The sequence below is a fragment of the Rhinolophus ferrumequinum genome, chromosome 20, assembly GCF_004115265.2.
Source record: "Rhinolophus ferrumequinum isolate MPI-CBG mRhiFer1 chromosome 20, mRhiFer1_v1.p, whole genome shotgun sequence".
Taxonomy (NCBI): domain Eukaryota; kingdom Metazoa; phylum Chordata; class Mammalia; order Chiroptera; family Rhinolophidae; genus Rhinolophus; species Rhinolophus ferrumequinum.
The window spans coordinates 19,677,973-19,698,563 of NC_046303.1; the positions used below are offsets into that span (position 1 = coordinate 19,677,973).

The following is a 20,591-nucleotide window of genomic DNA, read 5'->3' on the forward strand; positions in this document are numbered from 1 at the left end:
GCCAAAACTTGGAAGCAACCAAGATGTCCTTCAGTAGGTGAATTAATAATTAAACTGACAATTCCAGACAATGGAATATTATTCAGCACTGAAAAGAAATGAACTATCAATCCATGAAAAGACATGGAGGAAACGTAAATACATCTTACTAAGCTAAAGAAGCCAATCTAAAAAGGCTACACACAACATTCTAGAAAAGGCAAAACTATGAACACAGTAAAAAGATTAGTGGTCATCAGTGAATGGGAGGGAGGGGTGAATAGGTGGAGCCCAGAGGACTTTTCGGGCAGTGAAAATACTTGGTATGATACTATAACAATAGCTCTATGTCTTTATACATTTGTCCAAACTTGCAGTATGTGCAACACAAAAGAGAAAACCCTAATATAAACTTATGGATTTGGGGTGATTACAATGTACCAATGTAGATGCATCCATTGTAACAAATGTCCCACTGTGGTGAAGGATGTAGGTAATGGGGGAGGCTGTGCATTTGTGGGGACCAGTATGGTATATCTCTATATCTTTCCCTCAATTTTGCTGTGAACCTAAAATGGCTCCAAAAAAATCTTTTAAAAAATGGTCTAATTGAAAGCAGGACTTTTTTTTCTTAATGTCTCTGTTTGTAGAAAGTTTTTATTAAGAGTTATTTATCAAAGAGTTATTTTATTTATCAAAGAATTATTTATTCTCTCAGCTTTGTTAAGCATCTGACTTCTCTGTAATTATGGTAGTTTCTAGTTTGTCTTCCCGCAAATCTTGATGGAGGCCAATTAGCCCACTCTTCCATTGTTTACTTTTTCATAGCCCAGGTCACCATGACTAAGTCTATTCCAGAGATTATTAATACTCAGAAGCAGAAAGGAAAGCCCCTAGGTGGCTTTCTAGGGGCTATTACTTAATTTGTTGTTATTAATACTAGCAGTCATCATTCTGATCCATGTTATTAAATGCTTAAAAATAATCTGTGGTGTATTTGACCAAAAGCCATCCCAAATAATCTATGGGAATCTTTACATGTTAGGCCACTTAAACTAAAGATAAATATATGCTAATTTCCATCTCCCTGGGGGAAAAACAAAACTGTACAATTTTTTTTCTTTCAGGAAGGAGATGGTTCTGAACTATAATCAATTTACAAATCAAATAGTTGATTTCAAAACATGCTGGTATTAATTCCAGGTGGGGATGCAGAGGGAGGGAACTGAAATTGGGGCAGGTAGATAGCAAGGTCTCATGGTTCCCATGCTGCCTTATTTCTTTTATCTCACTACCTCAGAGGGCACAGTTTGGAAAATTTCCCTCTGTGAGTGCCAATGCCTACAATGTAGCTCTTTCTTTCACTTTCCTTTCTTTTCAATTTCTCTCTTTTCCCTTTGTTTTGTTTTTATCGTATTTAACAGTTATCTGGCACTTATTCTGTGCCAGGCACTATTCTGGTAATGTTTCGACTTATTTAATTCTTTCAACAGAAACATATAGAGCAGGCACTAATATTTTCTAAAATGTAAGGAGACTATGTTACTTGCTTAAACATGCATAGCTAGAAAGCCATGGAACCAGGTCTGGAGCACACGCCTTTGACTTTGGGGTCCTTGTACTTTACACTCGTCCTTTACACTCTGCCCACCCACTCCAGATCCAATATCGTGGCTGAGTGGCAAAGCCAGGAGCCGCGATCAGGACAGGGGGATTTAAGCATCTCATTTCACTTTTTCCTTCTATTTTTCAAGTTGTAATATTACCGAAATTTGTTTCAACATCTTCATCAAGCCTCGAGCCAATTAAAGAATGGAGATTGCTAATAGTATGTCTGTCAGCTTTTTCTTGAGTACTTTGCTCATTTCTTACTCTTTTGTAAGATGAAAAAAAGCCTCTCTAGAGACTTCTGAGAACATCACTTTTTAAATTAACCATCTTCTGAAGTTAAATTTTAAGAACTATTACTCAACTTTTCTAATGACATTGCAATTCCTACATAAAAACAAAACTATAAAACTTGAAACGTGTTTCTCAGAGTATTTCTTTTGAAAAAATACTCGTATGCTGTACAAAGATGGCTATTGCCAAGGTTTTCTTGTGAAAGTTAGTAAAAATTCATTGGTATTTTTCTGAAGATATTTAGAGCTTTAATTAAAAAAAAAGAAATCAATAAAATATTAGAAAAATAGCCCATTGTTAACAACAGTTGGATTTTACAAGGGGTGATGCTGGGGATTTCAGGGAGAAGATATTCACAGGCCTAACTTAGGTATTCTTCTGTTAGCCCTCTGGGGATCATGACCATATATGACAATAATTTACCTAGCAACTCTCTCCCACTGGCCCCCTGCATAACAATAAAGATTATGATCTTTCCATCTTATTCAGTGTGGACACTTATTCACCGAGGACACTAAAGGTTCACTTCGCCCTTTAAGTTACCTTTTACTAGTCAATGCTCACGGGCCTTTCCTCAACCACAGGCACCTATCGATAGGCCTGTTGAGACTGATTTCTTACCTGACCTGCTACAATGGGCCACCTCCCCACCCCCCTGCCCATGGAAGCCCAACAAAGTGAACATCTCTAATTGTAATATGTATTTTTATCTTAGAAACCTCTCACCTATAGAGAATTATAACTGGCAAGGCGTGTTGATAAGGCTTTGTCATTAACACTTAATCAGTGAGGATCTAATTCTCTGTTTCACCTTCTAGCCAGAGTCTATCCTTTTGACTGGCAACTGTGGTGTTCAAAGCACTTTATTCTAAGCATAGGTAAAAAATGAAAGTACGTGATCCTCAAACAGCTAATTTTATTAATTTTTGATCAGTCAATGAAAGTTTTATAAGAAATTCTTCCCACTTGTTTAGTATTTTTTTTTCCTCTAAATACTTGTTCTCAGTGTTTAATTCATCCGTATACTTAACACATTTTTGGGGACTGTCAGCTCTCGGCTTTGGAGCATTAGGAGCTACAAAAAACCACAAACAATGATTTTTTTTCTCTCTCTAAAGCCAAATTTTATTTGGCCTGGGAATTGGAATAAACCGTTAATATTTGAATTATTATGTTTTAAAGAAGTATATTATTAGATGCTAAAAAAGTGAAAATAACTAATAATGCAAATGATAATAGTTGTGCATTATGTGTTTTCTGAGTGGCAGCTAATCATTATGAACGTTTTCTTCACAATATCTCATTTATTTCAACCAACTTTGTAAGGGAGACATTGTACCATCTGTTTTTTACAGGAGTGCAAACTAAGAGTGAGTGAATTTCTGTAAGTTATCCAGACTCACATGGTTATTAAGTGACAGAATTAGGATCCACCTTCAGGTACTTTATACACAGTCCTATCCACTGGTGATAAGTCCTTTCAGAATCAACTAAATAAAAAAGTCAAAGTGGGAAGAAGCCATCAGCAAATACATACATAGTGGTCCTGAAGGATGGGAAGCATTTGAATAACTGGAGAGGACCTGGAGGGGATTTCAGTGCTTTTGGAGAATATGTGGGCTGGAGGGTAGAGTTAATCCTAATAATCATTGGGATATGTGGTCGGATATATATTATTTGATGTTGATGGAGGCGTCTCAAGTGGTTGCCAGAGCACAGAAGTTAAGATTCCTGGCCTGGATTCCTGTTCCAGCTCTACCATCCATTAGCTCCAGGACCTCGGGCAAGTTACTTGACTTTTCTAGGAATCAGTTCTTTTTAAATGTGGCAAATAATACTTATTCATTAAATATTTGGAAGATTAAATGAGATAATATATGTGAAATATTTGGGACAATGCTTTGCACATTGTAATAGATAAAATACATGTAATCTACTTTGAATTAAAAGGAAGAGGTGAATTTGGCAACTGTGTGCCACTGAGTGATTTTAGAAAAGAGAATAAGGTACTATACTAGTAATTTTTAGTAAAACGGCTGAAAGTAACAATAGAAAGAATATCGATAAGGGAAAATCAGCATTGATTTCAGGGCTTTTGTTCTGAGAAACTGGCAGAATTGTAAAGCATGGACAAAAATGAGAAAAAGTCTCGGCTGATAAGCTTTTTCTTATTGGCTAACAACATATCATTTTCCTTAGGAAATATCTCTTGCAAAATATGAAAGGAATGTTCTTGGACTTTTATAGTTTTCTGATTCTCATGCCAACTCCTGGATTCTGCTTACAGGGATGTGGGCATTGTCTGATTCAGTATCTGGACCTAGTTCAATTCTAGCCTTGGTACTTAAATCTTTAGTTTGCTGTTCTTTTGCAGTAAGAAATATATTTGCAATTTCTTTAAAAAGGAAAAAGTATTATATCAGAATTTATCTATTGGTGTGAAAATGTATAGAATAATTTTTTAAATCTTTGTTGTTGTTACTAGAGATTGGCACAGTGATATAATATTTAGATTATTATTGAGTAGTTTTTGCAATACTTTAAGGCTTTTTGCTACAGTTTTTAATTACCAAAAGATATTCCATTTTTTGAAATAATGGAATAAAGAAATAAAATCATAGTAAAATTAATGGTGTAACACATTGTATTCCTGAGATCTTTGATTGACTTCTATATTAGATGTCTCATTACCACTCTGAAAATCAAATATTAACAGAAATAATAATCACATTAGAGTAAATATTATAAAGATATTTTAAAATGAATTTAGAGACATTAGTATTTGACTTAGATTATCTTTATCAAGGTTTATTATTAGGGATCACAAACAACAAGGAATTTCAGAAAACCAAAGTCCAGCTAAGTATAAGACCTAAATCAGCATTTATTGAAATGGCTTAATATTGCAATAGATTCACGGCAATACCTTAGTGAAATGGCCCTAGGTTTGTAGCTAGTGGGTGACCTGGATTCTTTTTTCTAGATGTTTGACCATGGTTTTATTTGATATGTTAATGTTAATGTTAATATCCAATTAACATTAATTAGGCACCTAGTGTGTGCCAGGACCCTTCATACCTGTTTACTTTGTGTACTTAGCCATGCTTTTATGGCACTGGGTACACTTCCCTTCCAAGCCCCACTTTACAGAAGGAGAAAATAAGGGGGCACAGAAGTTTTGTAACTTAACCCAAGATTCTGGAGCTAGTAAGTCAAGAGTCTAGATTCAAACACACAATATGGTTCTGTAAATCCAGAGCTCTTACCACTATATTTTCCCTCATTTACTTCCATATTTACATTGAAAGATTAGATTGGAGAAGCCCAGTTTTTTAAAACTGCAATGTTCAGATGTCTACTAATAAATGGTTGTAGTGGGGTTTTGAGGGTTGGGTGACAAGGAGGCAGTATGGAATCCAACTAACCAGGAATTGGTAAGGATGGTTTGACCAGTAGGTTTTCCTAGGATGTCAGATTGTTTTGAGCAGATATACTAGCTAGGAATGGATCCTCCGTTTTCCTCTGGTTCATGCTTAACCGATGATGTTCCAAGTCGTTGGTTATACCTAGAACAACCAGAGCTGGCTGTCTCTAAAGAGTCTTTTCCAAGAGAATCTTATGTCAAGTTTTAAGCAAGTACCATCTCCCTTCTGAGGAAATAAGAATCCCTACTATGTTCCAGTTGCAGGTGATGGAAGGCCCACCTGGATATTGTAAAGATGTACTAAAGATAGAATACATGTAATAGTCATTAATAAGGCAAATTTGCCTTAATACATCTATAGCTAATTGCACTTAAAATGAAGCATCGCTTCTATAGTTTTATGAGGAAAGTAGGTGGATTATTAATCCTTTAATGTGGCAAAATGTAATTACCCAAAGGTAGTTAAAACCAGCTGCATTCGTTATGCTATTCATGTTTTGCAGGCTAAAAAAAGACATAGATATTATGTTCAAATCTAAATTGCCTTTATTCATGTTGCATTTCATTATCTAGGACATTATTTAAAGTCTTATTGGCTTCTGGGAATAAGTACTCTAAATTTGGAAAACTTTAATTTTTTAATCTCTATTCCTGTTTTGTTTCTTTTGTCATTCTACTTATTAGTTTTTCATTGCTCTTTTACCTTTGTTTTTGTACAATAACACCTAGAAGATAAACCAAAGCAAGACATGTTCTTTCCACACAAGTGCTGGGACTTTGGAAAATTGCTCAACTTTAGTAGATTAAATGCTGACTAATACTGTTGCCCTTTATATAGAGATCAAAACACATAAATGAGAAATTAACAACTTTGTGTTTTTATCAGCCTCATGCTTCCTCTTCAAAGATGAACTTGTCACACCATAAAGTTAACATTAAAAAAAAAATCCAAGAGTAACAGGGTAAGAACAATGCCTGTGTATTCAATATTTGTGATAAATATGAAAAGGCTGAGAGACTTTATTTTGTGGTTAAGAATTCCACAGAAACAAACCCTCAGCAACATGCTTTCCTTTTGATTTGTCAAGGCATTAGTGCAGAGTTTCTACATATCTTGCCTTAAATCATAACATTGAGCAAAAGTGGAAGAACTATTTTAATACCACTGAATATAGATATAACATAAACCTGGAAGACATTTTGGCAGTCCACAACTCATTTCCAGCTTTTGGAGGATTTAACTTAGGTCATCCTGGAAAGAAAATTGTTTATTCTACTCATTTTATTCATTCGATCATTTCCAGAGAAAATGACTTAATTTTTCTGTTTAATTTACCACCCACAGTTTAGAATCCTTTGTGGCCTTAATGTGTGTGTATTTTTGGACATAACTTTATAAAGTTTATAGTTAATTAATGTATGTAAATTACGTCTTGTGTCTTTGTTTTTGATAATGTATGTTCACTTGCTGAGTAGGAAAACTAGAATGACATAAGGTAATAAATGCCAAAGAAATAAAAGTGTAAGTATTTAAGGACTTGAGTTCAAATGTCATATATCTACACCACAAAGATATATGTGTCATATATCTACACTCTCAAACAACTGATGAGACTATTTATTGCATTGATAAAAGATGAACTTTTATTAGGCATTGTTAAGGCAAATTTCAATATAGAAAAATTATATTTATTGTACCTGGCAGAGTTTTGTTTATTAAAGGAAAACATAGTTCCCAAATTTAACGTTTTTTTATCAGTGTATCAAGTGCATAACTATAACATATGCTTTTGATTCCATTCCTTTTCAATTTTTCTTGATACTTGCTCCCTTAGTTACATTCCCCAATTCCATAATACTTTTAATATTCACCTGCGTTTATGTTTGCTGCCTAAAAGAATTTAACTTCTCTGGTGTGTTTTCTTTATGCTATCTCTTTAATTCTCAACACCTCTAAATTGTCCATCTAGCAAAGTTAGGATCCAAAACAAACTCTCCTTTCCATTGTAGAATATTAATTTTTACATATTTTTCCTTTTAAAAACACTTTTATTGTCCATGGCTTCTCCTTCTAGCCTTTTCTCTCTTCCTTTAATTTTCAAATTCCAAATGTGACCCATTTATTCTGTGGCATCCAGTTCCTTGGCACCTGCTCATACCTGCAGTCTGCCTTCCACCACTTTCTTTAAACTTCTTCCTCCAAGGTTTCCAAAGACCTACTAATTGCCAAAATCCTGTCTTTTTTCACTTTTCCTTTGTTTCCACATTGCGTGATGTCAGAGGTAGCAGAGGAGGTACCAGAAGAGAGATGTCCTCAGTGAGTGACATGTTGGTAGATGTTTAACAACCAGCTCTGCAGTTGTAGCTTTTGCCAGTTTCCCTGCTGTCAGTACTCCCAGCATGAAGGATGTTAGCCTCCCATTGTGAGGTCACTGAACGTGGACTGGAAGTCCATGAGAATAATCGGCTCTGGAGAGCAGGCTCCACTGCATATCTATTTTGGGATGCTATTAGACCTTGGCTTTTGCAACATGAAGCACCCTGTTTTCATTTTCTATCACTCTGACTCTAATTTCTCTCCATTCTTTTATTGCTTCTATTTCTTCCTTGTGACCCTTCACGGTAGACTTAATTGAGGGTTAAATGTGTCTTCCCTTTATTCTCGTCCTTGGCATTTTCCTCTGCTCTCATGCTTGTCATCATTACTTTATCCTGACTGATGCTAAGCCCTTGACTGCTCCCTGGAGATCATCTCCCCATTCCAATTTCTTATCATACAGCCACTCCTTTACCTCATACTCAGTGGGGCTAAAACTAGACTTCTTGCCTTGCCTTCACCCCAAAAGTACTCACTTTCCTACATGCCAGATGCTACATGAGGTGCCTTGGATGCAAGACTTGGAAGTGAGTACCCATATTAATAGATGAAAAAATTCAAAGTTCAGATAATTTGATTAATTTACTCAACTTGACCCATTTAATGGGCAATGGAACGCAGATGTGAAGCCAGGTTTTGTACTATGACACACCAAAACCCACCTTGCTTTGTATTACACTATAATGCTTGTCAGTTAATGAAAACTATGAAAACTATCTCTTTTTTCATCTCACACTGAATTAAAATATGCATTTTTGCTTTTTTCTTACCTGTTAATAATTACCAAGTCCTGTCTGTTTATACATTGGGTCATTCTTTGTGTAAGTCTTTATTTCCCTTCTATGCTATAAACTTCTAAAAGCAAGAGTCATACTATATTAATAATTTTGTCCCTTTATGTAACAAAATTCCTTGTACTGGTAGGTACTCAATATTTCTTGGTTTAATAAGTGAAATGATTACTTAATGAACAACAATGTATTTCAAATATTTCTATTGTATTTGTGCTACAGTAGTTCTTTTCTGTCATCTGTGTTAAGAGCAACCAGTGTTATTATATTCAGCAAATCAAATTTTGCACTGCAAAAATATTCTAGTTTAGTTTGTTGCAAAGAGGGAAAAAATGGGATGCAAAATATGCTTATCTTTTAGTACAAATCATGAAGTCTACCGTTACCCTAATGTTTTCAGCCCATTGCTACTGTATCCGTTTCTAGGCAGCTTATGGTTTAGACTTCAGGGAATCTCTAATGAGTTTAGGGCAAAATCCCTCCTTGCATTTCGGAGTAATTCAGGGGACTCCTCAGAAGTCTTTTTACATTTTCAGATCTTAATTAGGCACTAGGACTCAGCAATCTATCCAAATTTCTCTGAATTGCAAGAGCTGGACACACTGTTCTGCTATAAGTACAAATTGCCAACTGTGAGGGGGTCATCTTTCCCTCTGCATAGGTGAGTCATGCCATTGGACTTCGGAATCCAAAGTTTTCAACCCCCGCGTCACTAGGGTGTATTTCCTGCTCCATACAGCACTGAGGAAGGGGCTGCTCCCGACTGAGTGCGTCTAAGGCTTCATACAGAGCAATCCGCGTGCTGCGGCGGCTATGTGTGCAGAACTTCCCTACCCAGGAAAGTCGGTGGTGCCATTTTGGCTGCCTCTGACTATGAAGGTACCCTGAATCTGTAGAATAGTGAATGACCCCAGAATTACCTGTTTGTGATTCCTGCGAGACACCTGTTTTCTGTGATAACTGTGCTATCACCTCAGTATTGAAACATTCTCGGTTGCTGTATATCATAAAATAGCCTTAAATACATCTTTTATCAGACTTGGTCACTGAGGGCCTTAGATGCCTCTAGCTGGAAACACGATTATTTTAAATAATACATGACAAATGGAAATAGTGTATGTACCCGTTAGTTCAGCATCAGGAGAATTGAGTGCAACATAGCATGCAGGTCTCAAAGCTTTTGCAGAGCTTTACCCACTACAGAATGACTTACCTGTTTAGTGCTTCTTTGCATCTGAGCAGTAACAGGCAATATTGAGTCTGGCAAAAAAAAAAGAAAAGCTCTATTAATAATGCCTCACCTCATCTTCCATTGCTGAGCTATTAGTGGCGACCTGCACTTTTAGGAAGTTTGGTTTCAATGTGATTATTCAGAAAAAGAGAAAGGTAGATGAGAGAATTCTGTCAGTGGTAGAAGACATAATGCTTTATGAATCAGATTGGTGAGGGTCAAGCTGACATACAAAAATCTGGGATGGTTTCTGTTGCTGCATCATGACCACCTTGATATGCTATTGTTTTGCCATTGTCTCCCCTTCTCTACCTTGCAGAATCCAGCTTTGTCAAGAGAAGTGAAGATGCTGATGTTCATGGCACCCAAGGAATGCCAGTTTGGACAAATAACATCACATTGTCTTTTCAGCCTGATGCCTAACCTTTTATGTAGACTGAATTGAAGCATAATGAAACTCCTTACTTTCGTTCTTTTAAGTTGTAGAGTGTATGAGGATATAAGAGGAGTGTAAAAATTTATATCCCAAGGCCCTACTTCACATGATATTACTGTTAATGGAGGCCCTATTTTAAGAAGACAGTTCTGCATAATATTTAGCTCAGCCTGTGTTCCTGCATTTTGCAAGTGATAACATTACAAATGAATTAGTTTAGTGAGCCCAAATAAGTAGCAAGTAATAAAGTTTATATTCCAAATATTCCAATTATAACTGCATAGTTCATTTAGTAGTTGTTTCCCTAGAGAAAATTCATTTTAAGGGGTGTGTGTGTGTGTGTGTGTTACAGTTTGTCTTATGGCCAGCCTTTGTCTCTATTCTCTGGTTGCCTGGTTGCCTTGGTTACGACCACATACACGCTTGTACATGAAGATCCTCTTTGACGTACATTTATTTCTATGGAAACAATGACGTCATTGGTATGGGTAGGTGCTTAGAGAAAGAATAATAAAGTGTTGAATATTGATCTTTCTTGTGGTCAAAAATGTATCATTAAATCACTTTTTTTAATTAGAGAATTATATTTTTGCTTTCCTTTTGACTCGATCATGAAGCCACGTTTTTCCTTGTGTACAGACTTGCTCAAATAAAATGACTTAAAGCGTTAAACATACTGTATAGCTCCTTATGACATGTGGTGTCATAAAGCTCACCACAAATAGATGTAACAATAGAAGAGTTACTACTTTAACCTTAAAAGTCTTTCAGAGTGTTACAAGTTTATCTCAATAACATTTTTTATCATCAGAAATTGTGCAAGGAATTTTGTACTCACATTAAGTCAAGGAGCAATGTACACATGGTAGATCAAGAGAGAAAAAGGCCCTATATGTAGTACTTATTTTTAAAATCTGTTGGTTTAGAAACACAGGGCTATAACAGGGAACTGATCGTTATTAAAACATGTTTTCTGTGACATTAAATGAGTCCATGTATAATTGGTATTCCATTTTCTCTTAAGTCTTAAGAGACTTTAAAACTTTTTTAAAGCATCTGTCTTACTCTCTGTTTTACTTCCACATTATAGTCTATTTTTCTTCTTCTTTATAGATGATGTGGAAACCTGCCTATGATTTTCTCTATACTTGGGGTGCTCACTATGGAAACAGTTACAGAGATGTGCTACAAGATCTTCAATCAGCTTTGGATAAAATGAAAAACCCTGTGACCAAACAATGGCGAGAGTTAACGGGTGCTTTAATACTAGTAAATTCGTTAGATGTTTTGCGAGCAACGGCCTTTTCCACTTCTGAGGAAGTCTAGAAATGAAGGGTATGTTTGGGGGGAGCAAGAATGATAGGGGGGAAGTGGTGTGTGTACGTCAAAGAGAAAAGCTCAGAAAGTATTGCCTATTTTTTTCATGTTTGGAAAAGTATTTTCCATGTGAAAGCACAGCAGAACACAAAAATCCAAGGATAGATTTTATAATCAAACATATATTTTTTGTATATGTTTTAAATGCAAACATTAGACTGCTTTGTTGTTGAGAAAGGAAAGGAAAACCCTCTCTCCCTTACATAGTAGTTACTTTTAATTTATTTAAGTTAAAACAAATGGCCACTAACATAATTACAGCACTCAGATACCAGATAAACTACTGTTTATCTGATTCTCAGTTTATCTGGTTCTCAATGTGAACACTGGAGTTTGACCAGGAGACAGGTAGGGAGAGAAGAGAAGCAAACACATATTTTATGGATCAGCAAAGGGCTATAGACTTCCGATACCTGCTCTCTTCTTTCTCAGTGGGGTTTGCTAGCATTATTCCCATTTTTCTTGTGAAGAAACTAAGAACTGGAGAAGATGCTCGGGGCTATATAGCTAATGGGAACTAGGTTTTCCTTTCTGCAAAACCTGGTTCTATTGTTGTAAAACAACCAGAGTACATAGCAAAATAGTAAAAAAATAAAAATTGCATATTTAATCTTGTGGGGAAATGGTAGCTATTTCCTTGTAATTGAAGCTCACTGCTCTTTTCCACCATCTTTTGAAAGATGTCAAAAGGAAAACATGACGTATCATCAGAAATCTGTTGCCTGAGAACATGGTCCGGAGTTTTCACCACCACCCTTCAGCGTCTTGCGACTTAGGTGATCCTGGACTGTTCTTCACAATCATAGTGCAGAGTAGTTTTTTAACTCTCAGGGAGTTTGAATAAGAAGGCTCGTTTTATTTTTTGTTTTGTTTTTTTAAAGTTTGATTTATCACTGTTGAATGAAGTAATCTTAACCACAAAACAGTGATGTATGCATGCTCATGCAAACACTCTGTGTGTGTGTGTGTGTGTGTTTACCAGAGTGTTTTATAAAGCTTTTGGAAGACAAAAACTATATGGGAATTTGGGCCAGTATAAAGGATAACGGCTGGCAGAGTTCACAAAGAGATGGTCCGCGCTTACTCATGTGTTCAGTCCTCTGGCCTCCTGTCTTTTGGACAGTCATTCATTTATTGTCATTCAGTCAATAGATGGAGTGCGTGTTCCTGCTCTGTGCAAGGCACATAGATGCTTGAGGTTAATAATGGAAAAAAAAAAACCAGCGTGATCCCTGACTTCATATTACTAAGTGATAGATAGAGACAATAATAAAAAATTAAACAGGTAAATGTAAAATGGCATCTGTAATAACAGCTGCAGAGGAGAGGCTGGGATGCCAAGAGATACAGATATGGGGGCCCATGATCAGAATCGGGGATCGAATACGTTTTCCCTGGGAAAGAAATGATGAGTCTAAAGGAAGATTAGGCACTACTTCCATTTTGGGGAAGGTGAAGATACCATTCCACAACCTATTGAAGCTCTCAGGCAGGAGGGGATCGAAGGTGTCTCAGAGAACGGAGTGAAGGTCCCCAAAAGGTGAAGGAATGAAAGAAGAACAGACACACCCTGAAAGGTAATGTGGACAAGCTGAAGAAGAATTTTGTTTAGGGATCCTGAATAAAACATGTCCATTTGGCAAAAACGTAAAAGCAGAATCTCTTCAGAGCTTTTAATACACCCACCCTAGGGTATGTGGTATGCTGGCAAAGGTAACTTGAATTAGGGTTTAAGAACAAACTTTATGGCTTTCAATATTTATATTTGAGGAGAAGAGAATACAGCCTGCCCAAGGAGTTATGTACACACACTGAGGATGGAATTTATTATAGTTGAAAGTAAATTCAGGGAGAGGAAACAAAAACAATTTGTAAGTTCAGGACACAATCATTTTAGTGGTAATTTTGCTTTCTTTAGAACATTCTTGGAATCTTATTAACTTGTCCACAAAACAGAGAATTTCGGGAAGAGATAGTAAGGAATTAATTAATAACTGGGTTTCTCTCAGTTCCAAGATCTGAGAAGACAGAGATCGTGTTAGCTGATTAGGGTAGTAAGATTAAATAAATCACTTCAAGTTTAGATTGCATCATGTGTTGCGATTGTGGCTGGGAACTTTAAGAAGAGTTTAAAAAAATGAAAAACATCTCTGTAATTTAAGAATGAAGCAACAGTTTAAATATTAATACACACACAGATATTTTATAATCATAATAAATCCTTTCAGAGGAATTTTAAACCCATGTCCAAACAGTCTATTCTTATAAATGCATTCTTATATTTTATAAATCATTTCTACTTTTCTGAATTTTATATTTTTCTTTCCATAATGGGTTTTCATAATCAGAAAAGATTAACTCAGTAATCATGAATTGCCTTTAATATTTGGCAGCAAATCAAGGGAATTAATAAGGCACTTAAATTCCATCTCTGACATCATTAAAAGCATCAAAAACCATTAATCTAAAACTTCTTTAAGCATTTTGGAAGTAAAAAAGCATAGACGGTGCTTTGAGTTCCTCAGGCTTTGCCTCTAATGACGCATTAGTTCAGTGCTCAGCTTGCAACATAGTTTTTTCTATGCGAGCCACAATTCTCCAATTCCTTCTGCCAAAGCCTGAACATGAAGGCCAATTAAAGAGCTGCATGCAACCTGTTCACATCAGTAATGGATACAGCACACGTTTATCTCCTGTCATGTAGGAAATACATACGAAGTTTTAAACTTGGGGATGACCAGATCTCTGGAAGGAGTAGAAAGCACTACATTAATGGATGGTGTTGGTCCAACACATGTCACTGCTAGTAAACAGCTTTGAATATGTGATATGAAAACACAATAGAGACAGCACACTTGAAATTGCACGGTGCTGTAATTGGAAATTTCAAAACTTGAATTTTCTTACGGTGCTCCTGTAAATGATATTCTCTGTAATCTTTTTTTAATGCTTACGGAATATTTGAGGCAATACAAAGGAAAAAGAGAATAATGCAACCTTGTGTCTCTGGAGGCTTTTCTAATTAAAATGGGTCTCTTTTCTTCGCATACACTCAGATTCTTCCCCACTCTTCTATGTGAAGTTTCCTCCCTGGTGCTGCGGTAGAGCTTACTGAGTGAAGTCCCAAAGGTCAGAGGTTGCCGCTATGCTAGGTGGGTAAACCCAAAGATTTTCTTCAGAATAAAATAACCACCTGGAGGGCTTATTGGAACACAGACTGCTGGGCCCCAACTCCAGAATTTCTGATTCAGCAGGTGTGGCGTGGTGCCTAAGAACTTGCTTTTCTGATAAATTCCCAGGTGATGCAGAGGCTGTTGGTCCAGGGACCCCATTTTGAGAACCAATGAATTATTTTCCTTTATTTCTAGGGAAATAAGAGAATCTTTGTTAAACCAGAAAAACTCACTTTTATATAAACAGATTTTTATGTCATTCCATCAGAGAAATTGTTTTTAAATTGTGAAAAACCCAGAAATCACTTTATAAAATAGCTGCATTTATTTATATAACGTGAACTTTTTTCAAACATGCATTAATAAGAGCCTGAAAACTAATTTTGATTATAAAACTAATTAAAATGATTAAGATCTGTGTTTCATTTGAAATGTAAACATATTTGAATAAAAGTAGATTAATAATTGGAGACATTTATTCAGTGTGTTAAGATGATTTTGCAAATGTATGTAATGATGTACTTTTTTCCTGTAAAATATGTCTGGAGAAAGTCTTGTTTTTACTGATCCATTACTTGTTAAACTTCTTGTTGAACTTTTCCCCATTGAAAAAAATGTTTTTAACTACTGTGGTCAATAGAACTATCTGTATGCCTCACTTCCATTGTAGAATTACAAAGTGATTACAGGCGCTTGTTAATAAGATAGCCAGATGTTCTCTTCCTCAATGAGTAGTTCTGCATACGAGGAATGGTGATGAGCTGAACAACCTTGCTCTGACATTCATTGTATCATATCTCGTCCTCTGCTGTAATTCTCCTTATAATCATTCTTCTGTGGGTGCCTAGGAGGATCTATGACTTCCTTTGTTCTGTTCTTAGAGGTATTTGAGACTGTCTTTTTGTGCCTGGAAACAGATTTTAAATGTTCCCAATATTTAAGCCCACACTTATAGCTTTGGAATGTATCAAGATGTTTCATATATTTATATAATATGATCAGTAGTTGAAAACCAACTTAGTCATGATGAAATTCCTGGATTTGGGATTGGCAAGTTCAATGTAATGTTGACCTTACACATGTTAGGTTAAATGGCATAATACAATTAGCTACAACACTCCTTGGAATAGTAGAAAAATCCATTCTGTGGGAGGAAAATACACTCTTTTACTCCTAGGAAATATTGTATGTACTCAATGCTCACCTAATCCCCTTCCATCAGGAAAGTGTGAGGGGGAGATAAGAAAGAGTCTGATTATGTTCTAATGAAAGAAGACTATTAGGGACAATGGAAATGTTGTTTTCCTCTTTGTGCTCCTCTTTTTAAAACTGGAAAATGTCTCCTATTCTTTCTCATTATCTAATCAATAATAAGATACAAATTAACTGTCGCTTGGTTTTCTCCAGGATTGATTTAATGAGATTTAAGACTACTCTTTAAAACTACTAGGGAAGTTCAGCTAAAGAAAACACAGCAACCCTGTGTTGAGATTGTCATTTAACAGCCTTTCGGGAGCTGGTGTCAGAAAACCTATTTCACACTGGCTTAAGCACAAAGAATTTATTGTCTCTCACAGCTGAAAACTCAAGGGTCGTTTCAGGTATCTCAGGATTCAGGGCTTGAATGGTATGAACAAATTGCTTGTTTGTTATCCCCCCTTCTCTGCCTTTGATTATATTAGTTTCATCCTTGGGCTTTACAAAGCAGCCCCACAGCTCTGGGCTCTCCCCTTATGGGGCAAGGTGGCTGCAGCAGCTTCAGCCACCCATTTTCCATGTTCCAGTTTCTGGTTGGCATGGCTTTGTAATGTGTCAACTTAGCTAAATTAAACTATGTTTCCCAGAGTTCTCTTCCCTGAATATTTCTGGTTAGGGTTGACCGCAAGAGAAATCTGTGGAAAATTTGGGAGATCACAGTGGAGAAGTAGACATTGTGACTCTTGGAAGGTAGATGGAGGTCAGACCCTATTGCCGCCCCCAACTCAGCTTGTTAGGGGTGGGGGCAAGCAGCTGCCTGGCCTGCCACTCCAGTTTCCCTGGGTTCTCCTTTCTCTTCTCCACATTACAGCCAGGTAAGAATGTAAATCTGTAGCAATAGTACTACTTCTCCTGCGGGTTATCCACAGCAGCAAGGTTGCAGGCTTGGAGTCAGGGCTCTAGAGACCAATATGGGTACCAGAGACTGATAAATGTAGATTCTAGCTATCTCTGCTCTTCCCCAGACCACGTCTATGTTTTTTTTCACTGAGCCTGACCTATGTATGACTTAAGGTTCAGCACCACAGACAGAAGAAAGAGCCAGGCAAGACCGACCAGCTCTCACAAATGGGTCTGGTCAAATTGCTGTAATAAATCCTTATTGTACATCATGGCTGGTGGTTCAGCTTTTCTAAGTGAACCTTGATTGGTAGGGCGGGCAAGAGAGTATTTCCTGATAATTCCACAAAATGAGTTCCTCTGATTGGACCAATTTAGGTTTTATGCTCATCCCTCAGCCAGTCATTAAGGGCTATAACGAGTGGTTTTTGATTGGCCAGGCCTGGGTCACATGCTCCTTCCTTGACATCCCATCCAGACCATCAGTTCTGAGAGTCATTGATCACCTGGTGAAATGGAGATCTGTTCCTGTAAATGGAAACAGATAGATGTTGGGGAGGCCAAGAGCAATTTTCCACTAAAAATGTGAGTAAAATTAACCGCAGCACTATTTTCTGTACCAGGAAACATTTATCTATCAAGTGTAATACAAGAAGCTAGTCATATGAGTCCTTCTCATGAGACTGGGCAACGGGCCTGCTTCTATAAACGTCTGCACTAAATCAAACGCTAAGTAAATGGAACCTTACCAGCAATATCTACCCTCTATATACCATTAATAAGTTGCTGGTGATATCACAGAGCCACTTAAAACCCCAACAAGACTATGGGTTCACTTGGCCCAGAAGGCCCAGGGGCGAGCTCCTTAATTGCTCACTCACAAGCAGGACCCATAACCTAGTTGATACACCTCACCTGCTGCCAGAAGGAAACTGGGAGAGGCGTAGAGGAGGTGTTTCCAGAATGACTGGTTGAGAAAATTGAAGTTAGGATCGTATGGAATGACCTGCCAGTGAAAAACAGAATGGCGAAATCCTTTGAACAGTGTCTGAATGCAGTTACGAAAGCAAGTCCAAGGTCAGTGGTATTCTGTCTTTCTCAGCCATCTGACTTTTCATTGAAGACCTTTATCTCCTCTTTTGAATCAGTAATAACCTCTAAATACTACCCCAGGGAAAGTGGAACAGCCATGTGAGCAAGGTGAATTAGATGGTTCTAAGACAGAAAAAATGGGCAAAATGAAAGGGATTTACTGACAAAGGTGGTGTATGTGGTTGTTTTATATGCATAACAGCTCTCATAAGATATAACTCACATATCAGACATTTCACCCTGTCCATTTATAAGAACCCAGAAACATTTTCCTCTTAAAATATAGTTCCTGTTTAATATATGTTCAATTTTGTTCACAATTTACTCTGTGTGGAGAAATGCTTTCCAGGATGGAATATCATATTGTTACATTTTTTCAAGGTTGAGTGGAATGCTGTGGGTTGTGGTGAAATAAAAGATTAGTGATCAAGGTTATTCAAGAGAAAACGAGTAGAGAGCACTTGATGTTACATTCCTAACGCTATTTTCAAGAGGTTTCACTGACAGTTTAAGGGGAAAAATAATCTACAGTCCACCTTTCACTCTTAGAGAACCTTTGTATTCTTTCCCACTTTGATTGCTGAGATTACTGTGTGCTTAGGGATACGAGTCCAAGTTCTGATATGAGAGCTGCAAGTAATTAATCCACCTGCCCTGGGTTCCTGCCTGGAGCGAGGTTCTAAATTGATCCTAATGAGAGCTCTGTATTGACTAGTTAGTATATCCTGCATTTAGCTACTAGAAAATTCTATGAATTTGCTAGTACCATCAGTACCACAGACTAGGTGGCTTGAACGACAGAAATATATTTTCTTACAAATCCAGGATCAAAGTTTTGTCGGGGTTGGTTTCTTCTGAGGGCTGTGAGGGAAGGATCTATTCCAGGCCTCTCCTGACTTGTAGGTCCTTCTCCCTGTGTCTTCACAAGGCTTAACCTTGGACATGTGTCTACGCCCCATCTCCCCTTATTTAAAGGACATCAGTCATTGCGTTAAGGCCCACCCCACGTAACCTCATGTTAACCTATTGAAAGACGCTCTCTCCAAATACAGTCACATCCCTGGCTACTGCGGGTTAGGACTTCAACATGAATTTTGAAGGGAGACGCAAGTCAGCCCATAAAAGTGATTTGGTCAGCTTTGTTTTCTTTTATTTCCTGAAATCAGTTACTGTGTTCAACTGTCTTTTAAGCAATCATGCAGTGAACCTTTTTAAGGTTTATGTCCTGTTTTTCTATCACAGGCAAATCACAGATGCCCGAGAAGTAATGGGCACTTCAAAGATACAGAATTAGCAGAATGGTCGGGAGGTGGCATATCTAGGCAGCTGGAACTCTTATAAGACATTGTCATTTTCCTTCAGGCCAGTTATATCATCAAATGCTTCTTATCCAAACTAATAAAAAATATCGGTGTAGATAACACATACTTGTAGATAACGTCCCTTGGGTTTTCTCTGCCGTCACTGTAGGATCTCAGAGCTGCAGGTAAAGAATGCTCTTTGGACAGGTGGGAAATGATGGAAATGGTCTAAGAATAGACTGGATGCCCTGGGTGGGAACTACGACATGAGACTCGGTCTCTCTATTTGATTAATTTTGGGTGAACAGTGACATGCCTGGGGTCATCATCTGTTATTGAGCCAGCCAATATAATCGAAGGCTTAGATAACCCAGAAGGCACACTGAGCAAATCTGGGAAATTTGTCGTGAAGAGTGTGGTGGGTGGGGAAGAAAGAGTGTGGTGGGTGCAGATATGCTGGGTGAACTCTGTGGGGGCCGAGTAGATTATATAGAACAGGGATGTGAGAGAAGAGGCAGAAAAATGTCCAACTGGGAACTGCCATGAAGTCTTCCCCAGTTTTCATCTTTTATAGTCCTTTCAGTGCAATTTGGATAAACAACCTTTCCCAGTTTGCCTGGACTGAGGGTTTTCCTGAGACTTGGGAATTTCATTGCTGAAACCAGGAAAGTCCCAGGCAAACGGAGACAGTTGGTCACCCCAGGTACAAAACACTGAAAGCCGCTGTTAAAAATAAAAGTGGCAACTGGAAGGATAATACTTCAGATCGTTATCAGGCTTTTTGCACCATAGGTCACATAATCACAGCAGTTAAACCTGTGGTAACAGAAGGGACATGGGATATTTTTATATGTGGAGGGAGTCACGACAAGTACCAAGAATGTGTCACTGACTTGGAGTCAGGCTGTTTTGAGAAAAGGGCAAAACTTAAATACAAGGTGCAAACGTTGATAGGGAGAGATACCAAGAACAAACCTTGCTAATTAAAATTTTGGCTGAGGACCAGATCTGACAAAGCTCACATCACTGTGGTAGATAATCTTTGCAAGGAAAGCCGTAAATTTGTTACTCTATCACCAGTTTCTCTGATTACAAAACACTGAATTAGTCACAAAAATACAGTTGTCAAACCAATTTGCAATGTTACTGGCCAGTTTCTGGAAAAAGTATTTGTCAAACTGTTGTTTGGTTTACAAAGACCAGTTGTCAGGCATATGAAATTTAAAACCTGGAGATGGTGTGAAAACTTTTACTTCGCAATCTTTGCAAAGGGTGTTTGGAAATCCTAAGGATTACCGAGAGCATGACGGTGACTTAGTATGGATACAGTGATCAACCAACGTATCCATTAGCATTTAAGGTACACCAAATTGTGCCAAGTCCGGCACCAGATGTGTGAGCAATAATCCAA

At 37.4% G+C, this 20,591-nt stretch overlaps 1 protein-coding gene across 6 annotated transcripts in view; it reads left to right on the forward strand.

Annotated features, from left to right (window-relative positions):
- MACC1 (MET transcriptional regulator MACC1) overlaps window positions 1-15,054 on the forward strand; it is a 68,028-nt gene extending 52,974 nt beyond the window's left edge. For 5 of the 6 annotated variants that reach the window (XM_033087942.1, XM_033087943.1, XM_033087941.1 and 2 more), the window contains one exon: window positions 11,254-15,054. In XM_033087942.1, the coding sequence (XP_032943833.1) occupies window positions 11,254-11,466 (213 nt within the window). In that variant the 3' untranslated portion in view covers window positions 11,467-15,054. Of the gene's footprint in view, window positions 1-10,023; window positions 10,946-11,253 lie in introns of those variants that run through there. The other variant, XM_033087944.1, reaches the window with a different exon arrangement.
- Window positions 15,055-20,591: the final 5,537 nt, after the last annotated feature.